This window comes from Stegostoma tigrinum, chromosome 20 (genome assembly GCF_030684315.1).
Source record: "Stegostoma tigrinum isolate sSteTig4 chromosome 20, sSteTig4.hap1, whole genome shotgun sequence".
Taxonomy (NCBI): domain Eukaryota; kingdom Metazoa; phylum Chordata; class Chondrichthyes; order Orectolobiformes; family Stegostomatidae; genus Stegostoma; species Stegostoma tigrinum.
In genome coordinates this window covers 40,869,140-40,894,059 of record NC_081373.1, presented here as the reverse complement: position 1 = coordinate 40,894,059, position 24,920 = coordinate 40,869,140, and the positions used below count along the sequence as shown (strand labels likewise).

At 39.6% G+C, this 24,920-nt stretch overlaps 1 protein-coding gene across 8 annotated transcripts in view; it reads right to left on the bottom strand.

Annotated features, from left to right (window-relative positions):
• The window catches only part of blnk (B cell linker), a 205,153-nt gene that overhangs the window by 62,715 nt on the left and 117,518 nt on the right, over positions 1-24,920 (bottom strand). For 3 of the 8 annotated variants that reach the window (XM_048551118.2, XM_048551123.2, XM_048551121.2), the window contains 3 exons: positions 10,692-10,757; positions 7,416-7,472; positions 2,919-2,965 (listed from right to left, as the gene is read on the bottom strand). In XM_048551118.2, the coding sequence (XP_048407075.1) occupies positions 2,919-2,965; positions 7,416-7,472; positions 10,692-10,757 (170 nt within the window). Of the gene's footprint in view, positions 1-2,918; positions 2,966-7,415; positions 7,473-10,691; positions 10,758-24,286; positions 24,405-24,920 lie in introns of those variants that run through there. The other 5 variants (XM_048551119.2, XM_048551126.2, XM_048551124.2 and 2 more) reach the window with 3 other exon arrangements.

Here is a 24,920-nt window from a genome sequence, read left to right as displayed (position 1 = left end):
CTCCAAGCATCTAAATGGCAAATAAACGAAGTAGCAATGTGTGGTGGGTTAGCTGTTATTAAATCATGAACTAAGTTATAATTATGCCAAATATGCTTGGGATACTCTGTGGGATTTCACAGCCAAATAATAGGAGGTGAAACTTACACGTGCACTTTACATGCTAGAGTTAGGAGAGACAGTGGTGTTGTGGTAATGTCATTGGACTAGTAACCCAGAGGAACAGGTTAATGCTCTTGAGACATGATTTTGAACTTCATCATGGCATGTGCTGAAACTTCAATGAATAAATCCAACCATCAAACCATTGTTATAAAAATGCATCTGGTTCGCTAATTTTTTTATAGAAAGAAATTATTGACCTTACCTGGACTGGTCTCCAATCCAGAGCAATGTGGCTCATTATTAAGTGCCCTCTGAAAGCCCTCATAAGGAATAAACTGAAGCCCAGGATTGACACAGGCATTGAAAACAACAAGAAATCCAGCCCTGTTTTACACTGCAAAATTCTAACTGGGAGGGCTGTGCAACAGGTTTCAAAGCTATGTTTCAGCCTCCTCCAGTACCATCCCTGGGTACACCCTGCCACACTACCAGAAGTGACAGCAAAGTAATGTACAGATGGTGACAGTTGCCCTGCCGGTCCTCAAAACTGAATCTATGAAATCACAGGATGTCAGGCTAAATATGGGCCAGGAAACCACACACCATCCCTGTCAGAAGTTCTCCTCCATGTCAAACGTTAATTGGAAGTAGTACTTAGTGCAATAAGGATGCAGAACATACTATCCATCACCAAGGATGGCTCGGCATTATCACTACTGAATGAGCTGGTTGAGTCAACAAAAGACATTACAGCCAGACTGGACTAGCATCAAATGGAGAGGTACCCAACCAGAAGGGAAAACCTACTTAAAATCATCAACACAGTTTGCTGACACCGGGTGTGTCTGTCCACGGCAACATCACGAGGAGCGAATGTGTCACAGTTTCTACGGGGTCAAAATTCATCTGCGCATTAAGGATACCCTCCATTTTGTGATGTGGCTCTACCACCATGTTAAATGAGGTAGATATTGAACAGATATAGAAAGTCAAAACTAGGCATCAAGGGGGTGGTGTGGGCATTAGCAACAAAACTGTATTCAATTAGAATTTGTAACCTCATGGCCTGGCATATCCCTCACTCTACCATTACAATCAAGTCAGGTGCTGACCCTGATTCAATGAAGTGTACAGGACAGCATGCCAAAAGCCGCACCAACAAAGCTGGAAGTGAGATGTCAACCTTCTGAAGATACAACATAGGACAGCTTGCATGTCAAACAGCAGAAGCAGCCACCTCCCGACCAATGTATTGGAACCTGCTATATCCAATGCTGAATGGAAATGGACTATTAAACAACAGGAGGAGGAGACTCTACAAATATCCACATCTTCACGATGGGGGACGCTCAGAACATCAGTGAAAAAGGCAGGGCTCAATAATTCATATCCATCTTCAGGCAGCAGTGCCGATTGGACAACCCATCCCTACCACCTCCTGTGGTCCTAAGAATTACAAACCTACATTTTCAGCTATTTAGTTCCCTCCATGTGACATCAAGAAATGGCTGAATGCACTGTACGTTGCAAAGGCTATTGATGCTGACAATATTCTGGCATTAGTACTGAAGATGTGTGTTTCAGATAGAGTTCCAACCCCAGAGAAGTTGTTGCAACACTGGCATTTACCCAGCAATGTGCCCAGTTGTGTCCTGTGCACAAAAAGCAAGGACAAAAGCTGAACCTGATAAATAACTACAGTCAGTCCAGTCTCGATCAGCAGTAAATGGGATTAGCGACGGTGTGATCACGTGACACTTGCTGAGCAATAAACTGGTCACTGACACTCACTTTGGATTCCAATGTCAGCTCCTGACCTCATTACAGCATTGGTTTTAAAATAGCTGGAAGAGCTGAAGTGCAGAGGTGAGATGAGAGTAACTGCCTTTGACATCAAGGCAGCAATTGGCCGAGTGTGCATGAAGGAGACCTAGCAAAACTGCAGTCAATGGGAATCAAGGAAAAACTCTCCACTGGTTAGAGTCACACCTAGGAATATGGTTGTGGTTACTGGAGATCAGTCCTCTCAGCTCCAGGGCAATCAACCTGTCCAGCGATGTTATGACACACCTCTGGAGGAGGTGGGACTTGAACCTGGTCTCCAGCTCGGAGATAGGGACATTACCACAGCAACACTCACTTACACACAGCCAATAACAAACAATAAATGGGTAGTGTTTAGCATATTCATTCCAACTGCTTCAGCCATGACATTACCTCCCTCATAAAATCAGGGGTGTGGATGTTTGCTGATGATTGCACAAGGGTCAGCACCATTCGTGACTTATCAGATACTGTAGCAGATAAAAACTGAAAGAACTGTGGATGCTGTAAATCAGGAACAAAATCAAAGTTGCTGGAAAAGCTCAGCAGCATCTGTGAAGGAAAAAAACAAAGTTAACGTTTTGGGCCCGGTGACCCTTCCTCAGAAGGGACTCTTCTCCTGAGGAAGGGTCACCAGACTTGAAACATTAACTCTCCTTTTCCCTTCACGGATGCTGCCAGACCTGCTGAGCTTTTCCAGCAACTTTATTTTCAATATTAAAATAGCTTGTGTCTCTATGCAGCAAGATGGACAATAAATGCTCTCCTAGTCAACATTGCCAACAAACCACAAACAAATTTAAAAAATAACATTCAAGCAGATATGCTACGATCCAAATCTAGGCAGATATTCTTACTATGATCACAAACATTGTTCTCAAAGATCCTTAGAATAAATATGGACAAACCAAATACTGTTAAATCTCTCCACTGTCTTTTGTCTCCTGTCATCCAGTCATATATAAGCCGTTCTTCAGAAATAACTTTACCTGAATAATCTCTCTGAGGAACAGTGGGTGGCGCATGTTTCGTGAATCTGCAAGTATTAAGAGAGAAATGGATGGAGGTAAGGTCAAGATGGAAGGCTACATCTGAGAGTGTGAAAAATCAAATTGTTAGTAATTCCAATATCATGTACATGCGGGTTAACCAGAGCTAAGGATTACTCGTAAATTAATGCATGTATGTTAGGAATATTATGCTGTTTGTTTCACACCGAAGATGCATGCCAGTGATATTAGCTGTTTAAAAAGCCTGGTAAGTAATTGAAAAAAAACACTGATTAGAATAACAGACAATACACACAATTCTTCAGAAATCTCTGATGTGTATTTTAAGGGAATTTGTGATAGAATTCTATTTTAAACATGGCCCGAGAGGACCATCCCCTCCTCCAGTCAAGTGCAGATCTGATTGAATTTGGGGCTGGGGCTCATTACCCTGCTAGTGGTGAGATACACTCCTGTCCCAAAGCAGCTCACCCACTCTTTACCAGCAAAAGATCAGGTGACCCAGACAGAGGTTTAAGTGGACCAGCTGGCACTATACAATAGCAGTCAAACACTGGCAAAGAGAAAAAAACATTGAGGAAGACAGGGTACAGGAAGCATGGGGGCACAAGGAGTTAAATGGCAAGTGGGAAGCTAAGGATATCAGCCAACTTGTAGGGCCTGGAAGGTGGATTATAGTCCACTTGGAACAAGAAACAGTTTTATTTGGGCATTTTGGGGTCTCCTCCATGTCACATCTGGTTCCACTGAGCACAGCATACAACATAAATACACTTTCCAACTGTCCTTCTAAATTGGCTCAGGGTTGTTATTACACCATAAGATTCTGATTTTCCAACAGTAACATGGCTCTAGATATAAGCATCTAGCTACCTAATGGAAGGTCACATTAAATACAGCAGTGGCTGCCCCGGAAAGTGCTTCACGACCAATAAAATACTTTTGACATATAGTCACTGTCATAACATAAGAGTACATGGCAGCCATATACACATATGCTTCTGTGAAAAATAAGGAAATAATTGAGTACTGTTTCAGTACTGCTGGCTAAGAGATAATTATTGACCAAGACACTCAGAGAATTGTTTTGCTTTTTTTAATGGTTCACTGATACAGTTACCCTCCAACTGAGAGGTTTAAAGTGCTATTTAAAAGACACAATGCAGCAGTCCTTCAGTACTGCAACGGAGTGCCAACAGGGAAGTCACTGGAAGGGGGTTTAAAAATTTAAACCTTTTTGTCTCAGACTCTGCAGTGTTACCATTGAGCTAAGGTCAACATAATATTGAAATGAATCTTGTTCGTAACAACATTGTTAATTAGTAAACATTGTTCATTCATTCTTGCATAGTTGATATCATCAGTAATATTGAAAAGCATTTGGCCCACACATTTTTCTAGACTGGACTATTCTAAATAGCAGAATCACTTACAATGCTACATTTTCAAACATTATTTCTCAATAGAAATGCAGCATTGTCTCTTGAGTAATAAGCCAGAAAAACTGGCTGTCACATGCCCAAAACCAAGTGATTAGCTCTTGTTATTCAAGATATTCTTGTCCTACTAAAATATTGGCAACTAGAATTATACAATGCTACTTCATTTCAACAGGACTCTCAAACATTAAATGGACAAAAACACTTCCATTACCCGTTGCTGTGCAAATAACTGTAAATCCACATACTACTGACAATTAAATACAGACAGCGGTCAATTGTTGCTAATGATTTGAAGATTAACAGCACTGTTAGATACTCCAGGGTTAGTTTTTTTTTCTAATTGTACATCGGAATAATCACAACTTGTAACAAATAATAGGACCTTAAAATTTTATAGTCATGAAATCATGAGTGGTCTTATGAATTGCAGCAAAGTTTATATGGTTTTCAAAATTTTGGATTATTCTTTTTACTAATTTGTATAAGGGCACAACTAACGTTTCACCAAACTCCAAAGAGTCCATCCAAATGTACCACATTTTCTTGAGTACACTATGGCATTGTGCTGTCCATTGAACATTCAGTAGGCTTATTACCAGAATGGAGAGATTGTCTTAGAAGAGAGATCGAGTAGATTGGGTCTGTTCTCGTTGGAATATTGAAGAATGAGAGACAATTTTATTGAAACATACAAGAATCTTTGGAGACCTAACAAAGTAGCTGAGAGATTGTTAGATGGTATAATCTTTGAATAAGAGGTCACACATTTCAGACAGAGGTGAGGAGGAATTCCTTCCCTTAGAAATGAGTAAATCTGTGGAATTCTTTACTGAGGAGATCTACTGAGGCTGGGTCATTAAGTATATTTAAGCCTGAGACGGACAGATTTATAATCAGGAAGAGAATCAAGGGTTATGAGGAGAAGGCAGAAAAGTGGAGTTGAGGATTATTAGATCTCTTATGATCGTGTTGAATGATAGAGCAGACATGTTGGACTGAATGGCCTACTTCTGCTCCTACATCTTTTGATCTTAATAACTACCTGCTCTGTTGAGAACTGAGTGTAGAGTGGTTCATCCCATTTATTTCTCCGCATATTCTGTATATCTTGAACAAATTCTAAATTCATTGAGATTTCTCGTGGAGTTCTTTAATTTTGCCGTATCTTAATATAATACGAGTTCTTCCATAAATAACTAAATAATTAGTAATATGTTAGATTTTTCTTCTACGGTTGTTGGCGTAGAAAGCTCTGACTAATGAAAGACTTCAAATCTGAACATCAACTGGTATACAGAATGACTAGTTTTGGTTACATCCTTGGATGGAGAACTGTGCATCAGTTAAGTGCTCAGTATTAGAAAGCTGAAAAAGTTTACCTGGTCTTAACCGACGAGCAGGTTGCAATATAGTTATATTTGGAGAAAATTAATCTCCATTCAAAGAGCCAAGATTTGATCAGCATGATTTTATCAGAGGGAGGTCATGTCTAACAGATCTGTGGAATTTTTTGAGGAGATGCCCAAGTGTTTGGATGAAGGTAGGACAGTTGATGTTCTTTTTATGGTTTTCAGCAAGGCCTTTCACAAGGTCCCAAATTGGAAACTGATAAAGAAGGCAAAAGGTTATGGGCTCTATGGTACATTGCAAGTTGGATCAAATGTTAGCTTAGTGACAGGAGACAGAGGTAGTGGTAGAAGTGCCCCCTCTCTTTTTGTTTGATATTCTAAAATGGTGCAAATGAGAATGTTGGGGGTGGGGATGATAAGTAGGTTTATGGACAATCGACGTTGACAGTGAGGATGAAGATGTTGGGTTATAGGTGGATATAGATAGATTGGTCAAATAGCATAGCAATGGCAGATAGAACTTAACCCTGATACATCTGAGGTGAAAGACTTTGGAAGTAACAGCAAAACATGGAAGTACTCAATGAATTGCAGCACACTTGGTTAGTTTAGAGGAAGACGGCATCATGGGGTGATTGTTCAGAGATCGCTAAAGGTGATGGATAGGTTAATAAAGGTACTGAAGAAGATATAATGGGACACTGCGCAATTCTTGTCTTCGCATTATAGGTAAGATTGCACTGGAGGGGTGCAAAGAAGGTTCACCAGGATATTGCCTGGGATGGAGCACTTCAGCTGAGAAGAGAGGCTGGAAAAGCTTGGGTTCTATTCTTGGGAGCAGAAAGGGTTGAGTTCTGTAAGATTATGAGGGACATAGGCAGGGTGAATATAAAGCAGCCGTTTCCCTTGGTCAAAGGGCCAATAACAAGGGGTATCATTTTAAAGTGAAAAGCAGGTAATTTAGAGGGAATCTGAGGAAATTTTATTTCACCCACATGGTGGTGGGGGTCTGAATGCACTGCCTGGGCGGGTAATTGAGGTGAAAAACCTCACAACCTTTAAAAAAATTCTTGGATGAGCACTTGAAGTGTTATAATATTCAAGACTGTGGGCCTAGTGTGGGAAAAGTGGGAGTATGTAGGTAGTCGTATCGACTTGATAGGCCAAAGGACATCTTCTGTGTGGTATATTTCCACGATTCTATGGTTTTGCTTTGGACAGTACCTAGTTGTAGGGAAGAGTATGGCAGAAGGAACTAATGCTCAATCGGTAAAACCGATGTATACAAATAATTCATTTCTAGCTTAATTGTGAAACTGGCCTTCATACTTACTTTCATTCTAAAATGTCAAATCTCTTTTAACAAAACACCATGAAAACTTATTCTCAAGGAAATACAATACTTTGCAACAAGCCATTTAAATATAGCATAAATCTTTTCCTTTGTTCCAAAATTTGAAGCCTGATGTTATTTTGAATGGATGGGTATAAGAAATTATCGGTCCCAGAATATCAACTGTTGTGATTATTCCATATTCAGCATAAGAATTAGTAAAGTTAAAGACAAAAAAGTGGACTACACATTTCACGCCATTTATGCTGCTTTAAAAAGGTATAAGACACATTGACACACAAGTTCAAGAGCACAGTGAAGAGGAAAACAGGCTTGCTTTGTTCAATCGTACCGATCCCAAGTACTTTTCCCAGTTTTGCGCATCAGGGCCACTTGTTCATTTTGGAACCTATGAGTTGGAGGAAATGCTCACAGCTTAGCAAATAAGGATTTTATTAACAAATGAGGGTTTTATTAGCATAACTCCAAAACATGACTTAAATAGGAGTGCATTTTCCATTTAATATTCAGTCTTTTAAGATTTGGAGACGATTAATTTACCATTCAGATCAAACTCCCCGTTGGAAGCTTCTTAACATTTAGTTAACTCTCCCTAAATATTCAGGATGAAATGGAAACATTATGCATATTATCACATTAAGAAGCAAGAAATGCATTGCAATTCTAAAGTAAAACAGACTGGAACAACAACACTCATTTGGATTAAAGCTACATAAGATGCATGCAGTAGAAAAAGAATTAAAGATTAAGAGCTGGGAGATCTGATCGAATAGTTTTGTCTCCTAAATGACGTTGATCACCAGATTAGATTTCACAGCCATTACAAGCAAATGGGGCAAGAGAAAATGTCAATTTTATGATAATTGATTTAGTTATATAGACAAAAAATCCTCTGATATGTGAAAATCCAATGACAGTGATGATCAGTTATTATATTCAAGTTTTGTATGTCTGTGATACAAATTAAATTTCCAATGGACAACCCCAGACCATAAAAAAGTACATCTAACGAGGGGTGGCAATGGTCAAGTGGTATTATTGCTGGATTGATAATCCAGAGATGCGGATACGCTCCTGGAGATTTGGGTTCGAATCCCACCGTGGCAAATGGTGGAATTTGAATTCAATAAATATCTGGCATGAAGAATCTAATGATGACTGTGAATCCATTGTCGATTGTCAGGAAAATCTTGTCTGGTTCACTAAAGTTTCTCAAGGAAGGAAACTGCCACCCTTACCTAGTCGGGACTACATGTGACTCCAGTCCAGAAGCAATGTGGTTGACTCTTAACAGCCCTCTGGGCAATTAGGGATGGGCAATAAATGCTCCCTAGCCAGCAACATCCTCATCCCATGAATGAATGAACGAAGGAAAAAAAAAATTCATAATTATGTATACTTACACAAGTTTTAATTCCTCAGGGGAAGAATGCAATTACATAATTCCTTAGGTGTCAAATCATGTAAAAGGTGACCTAATTATGTAGAAGAATTTCAGATGAATTTATCCTGCATGTAATTGGGTCAGAATGATCAAAAGAGGTCTTAAATTAAATACAGTTCATGGTTTATTAGCATTAGGTCTCCTCAAATCGGAAGGACAACAAAATAAAACGACAGTCAAGTTTTCCTCTCCCAATTATGATCCTTCTGAAAGGGCAGTTGTGTGTATGTTGGACAACAATAGGATTTGATCTGAAAAGAATATTCCCCGAAGGCTGAGCAAGATGCAAGCAGTCACCATTAAAATTCATACCCCACGAAATGTAGTGTAGATGTGGTACTCAGAACTTTGCTTCTGACACACAGTGCAGAAAGAAAAAAGTACAGATGTCAGTTCTTCAAAATAGCTATCCTACCCACTTCAGTTGAAAATCCTGGGCAAAAGTTGCCAAACGAACAGACAGAAACATTTCAATATACCACAGTGAGTTTGGAGTGAGGTCAAAATACTGTCTAATTTTTCTGAGTCTCTGCATGGAAGAGGGCCAAATCTGAATTTGTCTAGTCCTCTCAGAATAAAGAACCTGTGAAGAAGTTGCAAATATCATTCTCCAATAAACATCTAGGTATATCGTATCTGAAAATAAACAGGGACCAGTTAGACTAGACATATAAGATAACAAAGTGTGTAGCTGGATGAACACAGCAGGCCAAGCAGCATCTCCTGAGATGCTGCTTGGCCTGCTGTGTTCATCCAGCTACACACTTTGTTATCTTGGATTCTCCAGCATCTGCAGTTCCCATTATCTCGGACTAGACATATGATTTGGCTGCAGCTTCTGGACTATGGCCAGAAGGTCTCAAGGTCAGCAGCCATTATTACTGCTGCAGTTTTCTAGGTGTTACAGTAGCTACCATATTCCCTGTCCCAAATCTGGACAAAAGTGAATTCAAGTGGGTGTTCCTACACAAGGCACACCTGCAGGGTATGAGAATGTTTGGAGCCCAGAAATACAGTTGGTTTAGGTCAAAATGGGTGAAACTTATTTTGATTGCATTTTGCATCATTTAGTCAGGGATGCAGAAGAAACAGGGATGGTTACAAAAGATTGCATTTGTTCCGCAAGTTGTAACCATAATAAAATTTATGTAAACCAGTAACAATCAGACAAATATGGGAGGAATTATCAAAGTGGCCTTTGAGAACTTCTTAGCTGTTCAGAATAAATCAATTTGTCAAAAACTTCTCCATGGAGCTAATGACTGTAAAAATATTAGTGAAGCAAATATGTAACATGTAAATATCTGTTATGCACTTCTAATTTTAAAAATATGTCCTTTAAAAAATTTATAAAATGTATAAAACTAAATATAAATTATTGCATTCCAATGGATAGTGCATAACCCACAACTTGTAATTATACATGCAGTAAAACATTCTCCAATATTTAACGTTACAATAATTAGTCAAAGGTTTACATGGACCCAAAGGAGGCTGAAGAGTAAGTGACCAAAAACTGGTTAATGAGGTCAGTTTTAAGGGACATCTAAATGGAGGGTGGGGTGGGGGGGGAGATGGGTCGGGAGGTGAAGAGGCTTAGGGAGAGAATTCAAGAGCTTAGGTCCTTGATATCTGAAAGCACAGTCATCAACAGAAGAATATAAAAGAAATCAATGGTATACAAGGGATTGAATTGTAAGAATACAGAGGAAGTAATATGGTAAGGAATATTGTTAAATGATAAAGTAAAGCATACATTTAGCAAACAAATTTGGAATTTTGCAAGTATGTCTGTTTTATTAATAACAAAGTTCATAACTCTTAACATCACATTTCATTAGAATAATGCATTTGTAAGATAAAATTTATCTGCTTTATGTGACGACCAGTTGACTTGTATATGATTAAATACATTCAAAATAATGCGTAATGTGTAGAATGTCCAGATATACACAGAGAAAGGAAAGTGAAGAAAGATTGTTCAGCATGTATTTTTCATGTAACAAAAGTAAACAAACAAACAAACAAACAAACAAACAAACTGAAGTTACAATTATTTCAGGATCTAAATGGAGATCTTTAGTTGATATCTGAAGATCTCTGGTTGACATCTTATCAGTAAATATATTTCTAAATGTATAATGAGGTCTAAATTCAACTTACTTTTTAAACCTGCTCATAAACCCACCGTCATTCTTTTGAATGTCATGAACAATCTTTTGAATTTGTCTGTAAAAAAAAACAACAGAACTTTATAACTTTATAACTATAACAGAACTTTAACTTTATAACAACATCTTGTAAACTTAGAATCATACAAAAGACAAAAGCCATACGATTTTATATTAGTGCTGTATAATGCATACACAGTAGTTCTTTAAAAGCATTATAAAAATGCTCTCCAACGTATTGCAGCTGATAAAAAGTCAGTTCAGTACTACAGCATTCTGGCCAAAATGACTCATTAGTTAATCCAAGCTATTCTATCTCACCTACGAAGGAATTGCAATGTTTATCTTTGCAGTGGCAGTTTAGTTTCCTAAAGAGGCTGATCTTAAAAATTTTAGTTACACTACAGCCCCATACTCCTAACCTACAGGCACGCATTGGAGGATCTCCTCATGGACTGGGCCAAGGGTAACCAGGAAGCAGGCTGCAGAGGGCGTTGTAGCAGGTGACTGTCTACCCCTCTTCTGTGGTTATGTCTGAACTCAGGAATCTAAGGAGAGGGAGCATGTGAACACTACAGCACAAAAAGGGTTTTATGGGGTAATGGGTTCAGTATTTCAGTTTTTTTGATAGGTATTAGTATAGATAACCAAAAGCTTGTTAAAACAAGAAAACTTTATGAACTCTCTGAAATGGATGGTGGAGAGGTTGTGAAGGGAATCCCAGAGCTTAAAAGCATTGGATGGTGATGAAATATGGATGAGGTGTTACTCAACAGAACCAATGGCAGTCACTTAAACATGGGTACTAGGTGAATGGGACATGGGGCATGGGGCATGTCGCAATGGGCAATAGAGCTTTAGATGAGTTCAAGCTCATGCAAAGTATAAAAATAAGGGCTGACTAGAATAGCAAATCTTGAGGATTGTTTTTCAAAAATTGCAAGAGTTTCATCTCTGATGAGCTGAGACGGGGTAGAGTCAGTAAACGTTGAGGTTGGCGCTCTTAATGATGGCATGGATATATGGTGGAGGATCAACTCAGTGTAGAATATGACACCCATGTTGTAAACAACTGTGTTCACCTTGGACAGTTGCTAGGGGGACTGATAAATGTAGTAGCTCGCAGATGGAGATTGTGGTAGGGATTTAAAACAACAGCTTGGGTTCATTCTACTTGATTTCTCCACATAGATCAACTTTCTTAACTCAAGAATCATTGAATGTTCTGCCTTAATGCTATCACTTCTTATTTTTCCTTGTGTACAATGGACAAAACTGTGTTAGGTACTCTGACTATGGTCTCGTCAAAGCTCTGGACACCTCCTTTATTTTCTTCAATCTCTTTTCAGAGTTCCATGTATGTTCTTCTCTAATTGCTTGCTGTGCCAGTGTGTTAAATTTGTGCTTCTTACATAATAGTCAAATACCTCTTAAAAAAACCAACATTTGTTAGCTTCTCATCATTTTAAAATAATCAGTTTTCTACGTTTGTATCGATGTGAACAGCTTCACTTTTCCTCACATTTTGCTTCATTTGCCACCATCCTGCTCACTCACTTGACCTGTATGTAGCCCTTTGAAGCCTCCTTACCTTACTTTCCCACCAAGCACTGTATAGTTAGCCAACATGCATATGTTAGGATACATGTTCCCAGCCACAGAATGGCAAGGGTATTGCTGAGAAAGTAGGGAGAATCACGCGAGATCTGCAGTAAGGAGATTTTGGAGGTTGACAGTGTAACGTTTTATTTTCCAACTGAGTATTGAATAGCAAGACAGGATTCTTGCACCCCTGTCCATCTGGCCACCCACGTCTTAGTTAATTTCTCTCTGTCTGACATGTCTGCGACTGCCATCGCCTGACTGGGTGCATTACTAGATTTCAAAGATGGCACTAGGAATCCTAGGAGGTCTCAGTGAGTGGCTCTGGTGAGGGTCAAGATAGGATGAGTAGTGTGCCATAGCAGTGTGGTGCACAGATATGAAGTGAGTTTGGGAAGATAGCACAAGAAAACTCATTGGGACTCAAAAAGAAACCTCCCATGAAATACTCCAAAATTAGCTCTTGGGCTGAATTTGATCAGAAATCATAGATTGTACAGAATGAAAACCATAGTTATGAATGACTTTAACGGAAATAGTTCCGACTCCAGCTCTATGTGCGAGATAACCTGCTAACTTAGTCATCAGCTATTTATTTCTACTCGCCTAAGGTTTCAGACAGTTGGAGAAGATCAAGAAGATCTCACAGTCTGGTACAAATGTAACTTCATTCCGATGCATTTTGGTACTGTGACAGGAGCCGTAACTTGATTGGAGAAACTGTAACTCCAGTTCCGCAAAAGATGGATATGGATTTGGGAGGTAGAAATGTGTTCAAGGAGTTTGGAGAAGAAAATAACTTGGAGGAACAGGATCTTTGTAGTTTGGGACTGAGGGCTGTTTATTTTTGGGGAGTGGTGCTGGCATCAGATTTGAAGAAGGAGAAACCTGTAGCTAAAAATAAAGAACTGTTAATAACAATAAGCTAAAATTATAGCCATAAAAGGAAGTTGGGTAGTCAATAATTTAATGGAAATATAGTTGAGGAATACAAAGTCTAACTTACGGACAAGAAGATCTTAAGGAGTAAATGAAGAGAGATAAGAAAGAGTGATGTGAATTCAAGATAGTGATAGAGAAAGATAGGAATTCGAGTTTGGAGCATGATATAAATTGGAGAAATTAAGCAGGGTGAGGCTATAGGCATGTGGAAATTAGCAATGATAGCTGGTCAGATGGGCTTAACCTTTGTAACAAAGAATACAGAAACTTCTTGCGTTTGTTGTTGCTTTTTGTTGTTGCTTTTTGTTGTTTTTACTGGATAGTCGGCTTTGCTGAAGAGACCAGCCTTTATTGTCCTTCCCTAATTACCTAAAGGTATGGTGAACGGTCTTCTTGAACTCCTGAAGTCGTTATTATACAGTCAATGAGTGCTGTTCGGAAGGGAGTACCAGGATTTTGGCCCAAGGATAATGAAAGAATGGCAATATATTTCCAAGTCAGGATGGTGTGTAACTTGCAGGGGACGTGCAGTGGCGTGTTTGTATGTATCCATTGTCTTGGCCTTCCAGGTGGTACAGATTATAAATTCAGGCAGTGCTGTATTAGGAGCCTTGAAGGGTTACTGCAGCGAACGTTGTAGATGCTATGCACTGCTGTTATTGAGCTGCGGTGGTGGAGGGAGTGAACATTGGAGTGGTGGCAAACACACAGGCAAAGTTGTCTTAGATGCCAAGCTGCTTGTGTTGTTGGAGCTGCACTCATTCATGCAAATGGAGAGTATTTCATCACAGTCCTGATTTATGCCTGCCTACCACCTACAATGTACAGGAAAGACACGATAAGTTACTGATCACAGATTTCTAGCCCCTGACCTGTTCATAGTCACCTTTATTTACAAGGATTGGTCCAGTTCAGTTCCATGTCAATGATAACCCTCCAGCATGTAGATAGTGGGGATGCAAGGATCAAGGCTGTAATAAGGCCAGAGCCGAGTGACCTTGGCAGATTCCATCCTGGGTATTACTGTTGCATGTTATTATTTTACAAATGCCACTTGATAGCACTGTTAATAATGTCTTCCATCACTTAGATGGTTCAGAGTAGACGGACAGGGCAGTAATTGGCCAGGCTGGATCTGTCCTGCTTTTTGTGGAAAAGGCATTCTTGGGCATGAAAGGAGGTGTGAGGGTGTGGTTGAGCAAATTAGTAGGTAGAAATGTTTAGGTGAAGGGATCACTGGTGGTAAGTGATTGTGAAAGTGCAGTTGTAAGTAATTTGGAAAAAAGATTTTTCCAGAGAAGTCAGAAAGAAGTGGGTTTTGAAGGGCAATGAGATTAAATTAGTGAGAAATAGATTGAAGGTATAGGGAGGAAGCTTGATAAATGTGATTACAGTTATTTGGTTATGTGTGTGGTGAAGATTGACATGGGCTGGTTGAGCCCAATGATCCGTTTCTGTATTATAACTGCTACGTACTTCGGTGAGCTCAGAATTAGTGGTGTATTTATTCAGCATTTTCTCTGAAGACATCATGTATAACACAAGCTGCTAAAATCCAGCTGTTAAAAACTTTCTATTTTCCTCAAAGGACATATCTTAACTGGGTCTGACAGTTGCGTTGTCAACGTTTATTTTCTTCAATAAAAGAAAGACTGCAGATGCTGAAAATACGTAACAAACAGAGAATGCTGCACAGACTCAGCAGGTCTGAAAGCATACGATGAGCTAGAAACTGGATTAATGTTTTAAGTCTGGAAACTTAACCTCAATTTCTCTCTCCACAGATGCTGTCAGACCTGCTGAGTTTCTCCAGCACTCTCCATTGTTTCTTTGAAATAACTTGTAACAGAAGCTTCTTGGACGTGGGAATCAAATGATTACTTGTAGTTGTCCCTGTTCATCCAAAATTATTTTGCTGGAAACCTGACTATTGCAGATTAGTTGTCAGAGTTTTGAAATGAAATCGAACTGGTGCTTGTAATGAGATTTTTTTTAAAACCAGAGATTTATGCAATTTTAGTGACCTGTTGCTTTATGAAATGGAAATGTAGACAATTGACCTGTTTTATATCAAGTTTGTAAACCCTACTAATTCCTGCAGCTTTGAAAGTAGCTTTCAATTTGTTTGCACACCCTCAGTGAAGACTTATCCATCACACTACAACATCATCTACATTAGGAGATGAATACCCAGAGTTGAGTATGAACAACCACACTAATAAATAGAAGACTATAAGAGATTGTAAATCCCATTCTCTAGATTGTCAGAGAGGTCATTAAAAATACAAGATTCACTGCCCATTCTCTCCCTTCATCCCTGCAAACCACTAGATAGATTTTAGTTCTTTTCCCCACAAGTTATTCAGTGAAACAAGCCAGCAGCTACCTTGGCCTGATTTGGCAGAAAGCCAGTGTTGTTATTTTGGGACCAAGGCCTCTCTGGTGGGCTACAAACCTTGTTCAGGCCACGCTGCTCGATCTTGCCACAATACTGGGTAGCTCTAACACAGACAGCCTGTAGCTGCCCCTGGACAGTGGGATGTAAAGTAGAGGTAAGCTGGGCCAGCAGCAAGATTTTAAAGGCGTTTTACAAAAATGAGGCAGTCTCAATTTCCTGGTCAACGACAGGACGCTTAACCAGAGAACGTGATGCAATATTCCTAGTGACTGACTGGCTGTTGTAGGCAGTGTTTATGTGGCAAGTTCAGGTGAATTTCTGGTCAATTGTAACTCCAAGGATATTGATAGTGGAGGATTCAGTGATAGTAGTACCATTGAATATCAAGGGTCAGTGCTTAGGTTGTCTCTTGTCGGAGATGGTCATTGTCTGGCATTCATGTGGTGTGAATGTTACTTGTCACTTATCAGCCCAAGTTTGGATGTTGTCCAGATCTTGTTGCATTTGAACAAACGACTGCTTCAGTATTTGAGGAGTTGCAAAGGGTACTGAACATTGCGCAATCACTGGCAAACATCCCCACTTCTGACCTTATGATGGAGGGAAGGTCATTGATGAAACAGCTGAAGATGGTTGGGCCTAGGGCAATTCCCTGAGGAACTCCTGCAGAGATGTCCCGAACTGAGACTTCTGACCTCCAACAACCATCTTCTCTCCAAACAGCAGAGAGTTTGTTCCCGATATTCACCAATTCCAGGTTTGCTAGGGATCCTGAAGCCACACTCAGTCAACGTCAATGGCGGTCATTCTCACCTTACCTTGGAATTCAGCTCTTTCATCCATGTTTGAACCGAGGCTGTAATGAGGTCAGGAGCTGAGTGACCCTGGCAGAACTGAAACTGGGCGTCACTGTGCAGATCATTGCTGAGCGGGTGCTGCTTGATGGAAAGTGGCATCAACTGTTCTATCACTTTACTGATGATCGAGAGTAGACTGAAGGGGCAGTAATTTGTTGGGTTGGATTTATACTGCTTTTTAAGCACAGGACATATCCAAGCAATTTTTCACGTTGTTATTAGATGCCAGTGCCGTAACTGTACTGGGACAACTTGGCTGCAGGGGTAGCAAGTTCCGGAGTTCAAGTCTTTAATATTATTACCAGAATGTTATCAAGGCCCGTAGCTTTATAGTATCCAGTGCCTCCAACCATTTCTTGCTTAAACATGGAGTGAATCGATTTGGCCGAAGCCTGGTATCTGTAATGCTGGGAACCACTAGAGGCGGCTAAGATGGATCATCAACTTGGCACTTCTGCCTGAAGGTTGCTGAGAAAGCTTCAGCATTATCTTTTGCACTGATGTGTTGGGCTCTTCCATCATTGAGGATGGGGATATTTGTGGAGCGTCCTCCTTCAACGAGCTGTTTAATTGTCCACCACCATTCACAACTGGATGTAGCAAGACTGCAGAGCTTAGATCTGATCAGTTGGTTGTGGGATCACTTAGCTCTATCTATTACTTGAGGCTTTTGCTGTTAGGTATGAAAGTAGTCCTCTTTGGTCGCCTCACCAGCTTGACACCTCAACTTAAGACCTGCCTCATGTTGATTCATGCATGCTGTCCTGGACTCTCTACCGAACCAGGGATGATCCCCTGGCTTGATGGTAATGGTTGAGTGGGGGATATGCCGGGCCATGAGGAGATTACAGATTGTGCTGGAGTACAATTCTGCTGCCGTGGATGGCTTACAGCGCCTCATGTTTGCTCAGTTTTGAGTCGCTAGATCTGTGCACAGTCTGTCCTATTGAACACAGTGATAGTGTCGTTTGAAACCTCTGATGGTATTCTCAATGAGAAGACAGTGGTCACTTTTACTGATACGGTCATAGACAGATGCATCTGCAATCAGCAGATTGGTGAGCATAAGGTCAAATTTCTTTACTCAGAGTAATAAGGGAATGGAACGCTTTGCCTGCAACGGTAGTAGATTCACCAGCTTTAGGTACATTTAAGTTGTCATTGGACAAGCATATGGACGTACATGGAATAGTGTAGGTTAGATGGGCTTCAGATCGGTATGACAGGTCGGCACAACATCGAGGCTGAAGGCCCTGTACTGTGCTGTAATGTTCTATGTTCTAATATGTTTTTCCCTCTTGTTGGTTCCCTGTACGTCTACTGCACAGCCAGTCTAGCAGCTGTGTCCTTTAGGACCCGACCAGCTCAATTAGTAGTGCTGCTGCCAAGCCAGTCTTGGTGATGAGCACTGAATCCCCCAGTCAGAGCATATTTTGTGTAATGCCACTCTCAGCGCTTGTTTGAAGTGGTGTTCAGCATGGAGGAGTATTGATTCATCAACCGGGGTGGACGGTATGTGATAACCAGCAGCAGGTTTGTTGCTCACATTTAACCTGAAACCATGAGACTTCACGCGGTCTGGATAAATGCTGAGACTTCCAAAGGAAGCACTTCCTCGGCTGTATACTGTGCCACCACCTCTGCTACATCTGTCTTGCCAATGGGCCAGGACGTATCCAAGGGTGGGTGGTGGTAGTGGTGATCACATCTGGGACAATGTAAGGTATGATTCCGTGAGTATGACCATGTCAGGCTGTTGCTAGGCTACTCTGAGAGACAGCCAGAGTCCCTACATGTCAGTAAGGAGGGCTTTTCAGGGTAGATAGGGCTGTTTCTGCTGTTCCTCTGGTGCTTAAGTTGGTGCCAGGCTTCATTTCATTGTCGAGACTTTGCTGCAAATGGTACAACTGACTGGCTTGCTAGGCCATCTCAGAGGGTTAACCGCGTTGCAGTGGGTCTGGAATCACATTTAGACCAGACCAGGTAAGGATAGCAGATTTCCTTTCCTGAAGGACATTACTGAGCCAGATGGGTTTTTCCGACAATCAAGAATAGACATCAGTACATCCTTAATTCCAGCTGCCCCCAATGTTGGAAGAATTTGCAGCTACTGCCATAGCACCAAATGTTCTAAGACTCCAGCCACTAATGACTGTTGACAGCCTTCCTGCCCACAAGCAGCTGTAATATTTAGCTCCATTTCCTCTTACTGATTAGTGTCTAATTTAATTACTCAGATATGAACCATCTTTAATTTAGTTAAGTAACAATAGGCACCAGAAACTCCTAATTGAAGATGAATGATTAACCTGTTTAAAATGCTGAATGCTGTTTCTATGGAAAGCATTGAAACATTTAACTTTAACACACCAACCCTTCTGTTATGAACCAGTGACTGAGGAACATATTTAATACATATATGTTTTAACCCACTGTCATTTCTATCATGTTTAAAGATATTTTATATGCAACAGGTTGATCAGCATTTTAACAGGCAGAAAAGCCAACAAATATTCAGGAATTTCAGTCTCACCGTCTTCTCACTGATACTGATGCACACTTACGATCTCCTGAACCTATGTAAAACTGAAGTTTTGTTTTAAAATTTAAATAATACAGCAAAGCTTTACTCGAATCAGTTTGAACTTGCAATGGCGTTTTCCTAGGAAAATTGCAAGATGAGCTGATGTTGTTTTGTGCAGACAGACTAACTGTTCAGGGATAAACTGGATTCTCATCCTGCAGGTGCTAAACATTCCAGCAAAATGAAATGCATACAATTGCCGGATTTTCCATCAATTTAAATAAAATCAAGGAAAGACAGATGGTCTGAAATTGGCTTACATTCCTCTTCTCCATTCATTCCTTCCTGCAAATCTTTCCCCACCACCTCATACTTTGCCACTTTTGTTACAATTCCTGCTTGGACAAGCCAGATGAAAATCTATCCCATTTATCTGCAAGCAGAGTCATTACATTATAAAGGCCGGCCCAAGTCAATACAAATACTTTTACTTTCTGAAAGGTTACAGATACTAAATATTTGGCAGAATTACAGTGGATTCCAAAAAATGACAGTGAATACCTCATAAAAGGGAAAACAAAAACAGCATTTTCTAGAGATCCACTATATCATACAGTCAATGTGCCTTTTCACATTTAAAATTCAAAATCTGCTGCTGTGAGATGTTTTATTAGCTGCTAGCTCAGATTTTTGAAACTGCTGCTCTGTTTTTGGCAATCTAGCAACTTGACATTGCCCGGCAGAGCTGTATATTATTTCGGGTTCATTTTCACTACCAGTTTTACGGGGAGATATTACCTCATGACTCTATGGAGAAACGGGGATTAAAAAAAAATGTGATGAGGGAATACTAGATAATGGTTCTTGGGTAGCTGAAGGTACAGAGGCCAATGTGTGAGTGATGCGAGAGGGGGTGTGTAAGGGGTCAGAGTGATGGGTTGATGGTGAGGAGGCTGAGATGGGGAGAATGGTTGGGGCGTCAAAGTCACAGTAAGACTAAATCAGTGATGGGTGTTAATTTATCGTCTTTCAGTGCATATTCTGCTGACTGGACTTTCTGAAATTTAAGCATTCGCTAGCAGAGTTAATTATCGGTTACATGGAATAAAAACCATTTTTTAAAAAAATGGGACACTGGGCTATGTAGGCAGGAGATCTGTAAGACTACATTATATCTGAATGTGTTTACCTGTCAAGGAAGAATGGTCTTGCCCCATAATTCACTATCAGACTTGGATCCAAATATCTTGGAGGCTACAGGTCTGGAAGAAATTGTTGTGTTCAAGAGGGGCTAGATCATGAAATAAATCCATTGAAAGTTGTTTTAAGGAATTTGATAACTTGTGTGAAAATGTAAATGAAAGAGAACACTGAAGAACGGTTGGCAAGGTTAGAAATGAGACTTGACGATCAGCTAAACTTTAGAGGGTGGAAAGCCATCAAGAAGAGCATGGCATTATTTGGGTCAGAAAGTGGCAACGATACGACGATAAGTTTCTAAAAAGTTTAGCTGAGTGTGAGAAATCAGCTTCACCCATCAGCAGAGATTCCTGGGAGGAATTAACCTTTGTATATGCAGTTATTACCAAGTTTGGTTCCAGATATTTGAATGCTAAATCCACGTAGCCAACATTAATACGTACTTCATCTTAAATATCACTTGATGTATTGAGCATCCTATCCAATAACTAAAGAAGTTATATAACCAGCTATTAAATAATAAATTATTTCTGTTCAACAAGACTGACCCTCTCTTCTGCTGAAGTTTTTGCGTGATTATCTTTTCTTAGCCAGTATCAGTTATTTTGACAAATATCAATGAGAAGGATTAGTGCCAGTAAGCCCATGATCTGAGGCATCACAAATGGTTCAAGTGGACACAACCACATTCTATGCTATGTCAGCAGAGGTCCAGATTCTGTCAGATATACAACAGTAGCAGGAGTATACCACTACCTAATATAGCATGCTAGCTGTGGTGATCTTTTGGAGTCAGAGAATAAAGAAAAATTCCAGTCAGGAAATTGAGCGCATCTTTAACTCAACCGACTGAAGGGCTGCTCTATACACTGTGACTCTGACTTTATTCAGCAGCCTGAAAGCAACAGGCAGTCAGGTTAAAGGCCAGAAGTTAAAGAAAGGCTGGAAAATAATAGTAGTATGCAGCCGACCAGAAAAAGGTTTAAAAAAAAAAGAGGGTAGACATAATGAAAAAATATTGAAAATGCTTATGCAAACCACAGGGTCTGACCAAAGTTTCAAGGGGAAAATTCCAAGTCATAAAGCCGGTATGGCACAGATGTTATTGAGCACCCAAAGTAAATTAAGTGCCAGAGAGGAAAGGTGAAAATGCTTTACTTAAGAAAAACATCTAGTCTGAGAATCTAAAAGGAGGCTTTAAATGGCTATTTTCAATAAGCAAGCATCATTATTGTTTAAAACGTGTTATGAAACGCTTAAGAGGGATATGGGCCAGAAGCAGGCAAGCAGGACTCGTTTAATTTGGGACTATGGTCAGCACGAACTGGATGGGCCAAAGGGTCTGATCCTGTGCTGCATGATTCTATAAAGGACACAAATTATTAATTCAGCTGTTTAAGTTGCATCATTAGAGGGAAGAAGTCAAAGGCAGAAGAAGAGTTGTCAAAAAAATGATACATAGAAAAATAATAAACCAAAAAAAAATTTAAAGGGCCTATATATTTAGCATGATACCATTTTTAAAGTTGAAAATGGTGTGATTTTCACAGGGGAAAAGCAGAAAAGATGCAAATCATCCATGCTGTTCAAGACTACAAACCTACTCAGGAGTATAAATAGCAGGAATTAACAGTCTACTTCAATCTTGGAAAAAGATAAAAATACAAAATTTCTTCAAGTCAGAGCATTTCAATGATCTTCATACGCTCAAAGATAATTTCCTGATTAAGTGCATAATACAGAACATTTAGAAGACTTTCAACTTCAACAAAAAATAAAGAATTTCTGCTAAGGAAGACAAAAGTAAAAATCTTTATTTAAACAGCCAAGCTTCAATATTACACAGTTTTATTAGTAATTCATATTCGCCATGCAGCAATTTAAAAAAATCGTAATACTTGGAAAAACTTGCTGGAGAAGACGCAATGTGTAATACAACTGAAGTAATGGTACAATTAAAAATATTCAACATCAATACCAACTCCACTTACAAAAACTATTTAACAGCTTTCAAATCAGTCACTTACGTAGAATTAGAATCAGCTTTGTTCTCATATGTACTCAAATTAATAAAGTCTACAAGTTGCGACTTACACTGCCATCTTAGGCACAAATTCTTCACTTACAAGATCTTCGAAAAATAGAGAAATAAAAAGTCCAGGATTGCAGAAATAAAAGTTCAGAACAAAAGTCTTCCAAGCCAGACCATGCTGACGCCTAGCCTCCAGTCTGCTCTGGGCTTTGGCTTCAGACCACACCAGGCTTACCTCAAGATTCATGAGGCTAGGAGTAGCAGTTAAATGCAGTGGCAGGCGAGAAATTTATTACAACTCCAACCACATTTATGATGACAGGCACTTCAAGGAGGCAATTAGCTAGACTATCTGGAAAAGACTATCCTCGTGATACAGATAAAAAAGGACTGGGTATAATGGGAACTGCTTTTGCGCTCCTAAGATGCTGCTTGGCCTGCTGTGTTCATCCAGCTCCACACTTTGTTATCTTAAAAAGGATTAGGTGTTGGCCATTCTACACGTTGAACTTTTGCATCATTTAATAAGATCATGTTTGATCTGAGTGTAATTACAAATCCACATTCTCATCCACCTCTGACAACCTTTCACCCACTTGCTTACCAAGAACCTACCCAGCTCTGACTTTAAAATGTTTGAGGTCTCTGCTTCCATCACCTTTTCAGGAAGGGTTCCAAAGACACACAACACTTGTTGAGAAAAAAATTCACCACACCTCTCTTTGAATGGGTGACCTCTAGTTCTAGATTCTCCCATCAGAGGAACCATCCTCTTCGTATCTACCTGGCCATGATGCCTGAGGATCTTGCAAACTTTTCAATGAAGTTGTCTCTCACTTTTCTAAACTCCAGTGGATACAGGCCTAGCCCATCCGAATATTGAAAATGATTATGCAAACCACATTTTTTCTGGCCTTTCCTCAAAAGCCCACCCACTCATTCTAAGTATTAATCTAGTAAACCTTCTCTGAAATGCTTCCAACAACTTACATCCTTCCCTCAATAACATGACCAACAGTGTTCACAGTACTTTAGATGCCATCTTACCTGTACCCTGTACTCTGGAAGCATAACCTCTGTACTTTTGAATTCAATCCCCTTGCAGTACATGATGACAGTCTATTAAGCTTTGTTAATTACTTAATGTGCCTTCATATCAATCTTTTGCGATTTGTGCATGAGGGTATCAAGATCTCTCTGCATTTCAGAGCTTGCCAATTTCTCCTCATTTAGATAATGTTTCTTTTCACTCTTACTGTAGAAATAAAAATTTCAAATTCTTCACATTTAGGATGTGAGTTTGCTCGCTGAGCTGGAAGGTTAGTTTTCAGTTTAGTTATCAGATAAATAGAAAGCGAGACATAACACCAGCGCTTCGTCGGAGGCTCACTGATGATGTTACCTAGAATGGTGACGAAATGTCTGAAAACTAACCTTGCAGCTCAGTGAGCAAACTCACATCCAGAACCTCAACCCGAGCTACAAATCTTCTCAAAACTCGTTTTCACATTTACTCCATCTGCCAGGCATTTATCCATGCATTTTATGTCTTTTTATAATCTTCTATGTCGTCTTCATAAACTTACTTTCCTACCTATCTTTGTGCCATCAGTGAATTTAACTACCATGCTCTCTATGGCTTCATCTAAGTCATCTTATATAAATTGTAAACAGTTGACATTTGAAGAAAAAATTGCCCTCAACACATCTCATACATTTCTTGCAGATATTTTTGAAACTAAAGTGGATATTGCACTGGGAAGAACAATTTAGGCAATGACGGTAATAGTAAGTCAGCTGAGTTCATCAGACTTTGTTAATTTGTTAAAGTGCAAAAACATCACATGATGGATCAACGCAAAACATCTTCAAATACTTTGATGCTAGAATTCTGGTGCTATAAGTCTTTTGCTTGTGTGGCTACGTCCAGCTTTATTACACCAATGTAACTTTACAAAGAAAGTAGGACATTTCCAGAGAATTGTGCAAAAGTTAAAAACAACTTTTGAGCCACAGAACTGATAACACTTACTTATGCAAAGAAATTAACATCTTGCATCAAGCGCCTTTTGGAAGAAATCCTAGACTACCAAGACTTGCCTTCATTGATCCCACATTAAACAATGTACCTCTTTTCTTGAGCATTCAACTCTACCACTCCAGCTCATCTGAAACAGACATGACACCAATCATATGGGTTTGTCATCATCTAACCCATTTCGAACTTGATACAGGAGTACATGTTACTATATTACATTAAATTATCCCTTGTTGAAGAGAATGAAACTACATTCTTCTCCTACTCGAGTGCATGAAATTAAAGGATTACTGTTTTAAGACAATATCAAACTGGTGTACATCATCAAAAACTAACATTTCTCACTTTTGAGCATTTACCTTGCTCTCATAGTTCTACAGTAGGTTGATGAACTTCAACTAGCTCAGAACTCAAAAGCCAGTGATCAGTATAACTTCTTTGAGCAGGAGGAAGACTAGATAGGTCTGTGAAGAGCATTTGCTGAACCCGAATAACATATGCCACTCCAGGTTAATTATGCTGGTTTACAACAACTCTTGCGTCTTACAGGTTAATAGCTACTGCTGATTTGACAGGTTTTAAGGAATTGCAAATGCATCTTCAATATCTGAGGTTCAGACAACCTTGA